Source organism: Rosa rugosa, chromosome 1 (genome assembly GCF_958449725.1).
Source record: "Rosa rugosa chromosome 1, drRosRugo1.1, whole genome shotgun sequence".
Classification (NCBI taxonomy): domain Eukaryota; kingdom Viridiplantae; phylum Streptophyta; class Magnoliopsida; order Rosales; family Rosaceae; genus Rosa; species Rosa rugosa.
Genome location: NC_084820.1, coordinates 11,599,897 through 11,603,257, shown reverse-complemented (window position 1 = coordinate 11,603,257; position 3,361 = coordinate 11,599,897). Strand labels below are relative to the sequence as shown.

The 3,361-nt window shown below is 45.0% G+C and overlaps 1 protein-coding gene across 1 annotated transcript; it reads left to right on the top strand.

Moving 5' to 3' along the window:
• Window positions 1-2,303: 2,303 nt before the first annotated feature.
• On the top strand, window positions 2,304-2,966 carry LOC133726811 (protein WUSCHEL-like; the record flags this gene model as incomplete). Its single annotated transcript, XM_062154438.1, has 1 exon — window positions 2,304-2,966. A coding segment is annotated over exon 1 (663 nt), but the record flags the coding sequence as incomplete, so codon positions are not given.
• Between the last annotated feature and the right edge of the window lie 395 nt (window positions 2,967-3,361).

The following is a 3,361-nucleotide window of genomic DNA, read 5'->3' as shown; positions in this document are numbered from 1 at the left end:
TCCTTCTGCTGTGGATGAGGCTAAGATGGTGCTTCATGAACATCTGGGTCCTCGGGTATTGGAGACTGACATCCTCCCGCGAGTCTTGGAAGCTCTAAGGTATCTTCGCCAGGAGAAGGCATTGACCCTGCAGCAATTTAGTGCTATTGACGATCTGCTGAATGAACTTGGTAGGGCCCGCCAACTTCAACCGGCCGCGAATGCCCAGGCTCACGACACTCGAGAGGCTTTGAATAGCCTCTCTCGAGAAATGGACATCTCTCGCGGTATTTTAAATGAGCGAACCATCCGCCTGCTGGAACTACAAATCCAAAGGTCCGACTTCAAACTTCGGATCGAGGACCTCCATACCGGTTTAGCCTTAGTTGAAAATGCGATTGCTGCAGAAGAAGCCCAACTTGATGAACCTCTGGCTGCTTCTGAAGAAATGGGCCGCAACCTGGCCCGTGTCAGAGAACAGGCCACTCAGGTCGAAGCTAGTGCTATTGCGGCGAACCTCCGCGTGGAGGAACTTTGTTTGAAATTGAGCTTTGCGGGCCAATCTCTGTAGGCCCCCTCGAAAATCGTTCGGTCTCCTCACATGCTATTAATCCTCACTTTTCCGAGATTTAAGGCATTAATCACTCGTTGAAAAACAACGGTCGTGAAAAAATAATCTCGTGAATAGAACAGTTACCTCCTCGAAAACCGTTCGGTCTTCTCACATGCTATTGATCCTCTAATAATAGCTAACTCCTCAAAAACCGCTTCTCACATGCTGCTAGTCCCTTTTTTCCCGAGATTTGGAATTACTAATCTCGATTTACTGACATCAGTTTTGAAATTGAGCTTCATCCAAGGGTGGGGATTTACCTGAAGTCCCTATAAATAGTTGTATTTCGAGAAAGGAATACTCACAACAACTTTTCTGAAATATTCAAGAAATGGCCTTTCAGTCCTTGCTTCTTTTTCTCATTCTTCACAAATCTTCCCCTCATGAAATGACCTTTAGCCTCTAAATTTTAGGCTTTATGGCGTAATCTTAAGCCTAGGTTAGGCCTTATGGCGTAATCTTAGGCAACCCCTTGTTTCGTCCTTCTGGAATCCTGCAACGACAATGCCAGGCTTCAGATTGGTTTAGAAACGCGAGGGGCCGGGCTTCGAGTGTGGGATCCACGATCATGCGAGATCATCTTTGTTAGAATCCCACACACGGAGTGAAACAGGGAGAGGGAGGAAGGCCACTATGTGGTTCGTCTTTCCTCCTCTGTTTCCTTCCTTCTGGACCCGGCCCGTGTTGTGTCCTCCAGATGGAAGGGGCTTTGGTTCTCACCTCCTTCTCCCCCTTTCTCTTCTTGATAGAATCTTGGAGAGATGAGAAGGGATGGACTCTTTGAAGGAATGGGTTCAAGCTACAGAATGGCTGTTCCTATACTTCACGTCCAACTAATGGTGGTTACCAAGGCTAGAGGGGGTGTAGAGACTCAAGCTGATATTCGGTTCCTTCACTCTCTGCCCCTCCAGGAGATAATGGCGCGGCTCAACCCGACGTTGGATTCCATAGCTGCTTCCAATTGAGGGAGCTTGGAGGCTCCTCTTCTCATGGATAATGGTGTTGGCCAAGCCTATGTTGTATTCCTCTACCGCTTCCATGTAAAGGGGTCGCGGCTCAACCCGACGTTGGATTCCATAGCTGCTTCCAATTGAGAAAAGATTCAGAAGATATCCGAAGATTCCTGTTTTATATTCTAGCCACTTTTGGCTTTGTAATGAATGTATTGCTTTTGGCCACAAAGCCACTTTATGAATACAATAATATTTTCTTATCCTGATAATCAAATATCCGTGAGAAGCTGAGTCAACGTGTCTCGCAATGCCCCAAATATAGGCCCCCATAGTTGTATATTGAAAATAATATGAACTTTTAAAATATGCTCCGCGTCAAAAAGAGCCTCGCGGCGAGGGTTTTGAGAAAATATGTATCTTTTGGATCCACTTGCTGGCTCCCAACTCAAAACTCTTAGCGCCAATAATTCATTCTTTTCCGAGATTTAAGGCACTAATCACTTGTTGAAAAACAACGGTCGTGAAAAATAATCTCTTAAAAAGAACAGTTACCTCCTCGAAAACCGCTCCTCACATGCTGCTTGTCCCTTTTTTCCTCCTCGAAAACCGTTCGGTTAATTCCACAGTGAGAAGATAATATTGAAAATGGAACAGTTATTTCCTCGAAAACCGTTCGGTTCCCCCACGCGCCAATAATCCCTTCTTAATTACTCATCATCACCACTCTTCAATTCTCACATTCTCTCAACCCATCACCAATGGAACCACAAACCCAGCAACCAACCGAGGATGGAGGAAGCAACAAAGCAGCCGAGAGTAGTGCTAACATGCTTCGCAAGAAGAGCAGTACTAGGTGGATTCCTACTACAGATCATATAAGAATCCTCAAGGAGCTTTTCTACAACAAGGGAGTTAGGTCCCCAACTATAGAGCAGGTTCAGAGGATCTGTCTCCAGCTGAAATGGTACGGCAAGATCGAGTTCAAGAATGTCTATTATTGGTTCGTGAACCAAAGGGCTCGGGAGAAGCAGAAGAAGAAGAAGTCCACTTCGGATGTTCATGTGCCCATGCAAAGATCAGGGCTTGTTGGTGATGACAATGTTACCATTTGGAAACATGAGGATCAGTATATTAACTTTGGATCTTCTGCACCTGCTTCTGCTTCTTCCGCTGGTGTGATGATTGCTTTTAACGGGCAGATGGGGAACTATGGCGGTTATGGATCTATGAACATGGAGAAGAGTGCTAGGGATTGTTCAATCTCAGCTGGAGGGGGAACTAGTTCTACTTTCTTTGAGATGAATGTAGAACAAACTTTCATGGAACAAAGAGGAGAAGATCACCAGGAGATTGAAACCCTTTCACTGTTTCCCGTGCATGGTGAGGACATCTTTGACAACATGAAGACTACTTACGATGGAGGTGGCGGTCACGGTGGTTGTTCTCACATTTCCCTTGAGCAGCCTTTCCTGCGAGGGCAAAGCTGGAAAAAGTTTCCGGAGCCGCTGACTCGGCTTAGTAGCTTCGCGAGTGTAGGAACACTTAGAATTGCCCCCTAAGAGTTGTATTTACGACTTCTTTTTTTTTTTGTTTTTTTTTTTTTGTTTAAGCCATAATTTTGGAGACAAAAACTCAACATAGACAGTTGAAAGGGCATCCTAAGACTCAAAACAAAACAAAAACAAGAACAACACATAAAGTGACGCAACAAACAAGAAAAAACATTTTGGACTTAGGGATATTTCTCTTCTCCTTTTGGTAACTCCTTTGGAATATGACCAGGTGAAGAGAGGAACGATTTTGGCGGAGCTCAGCT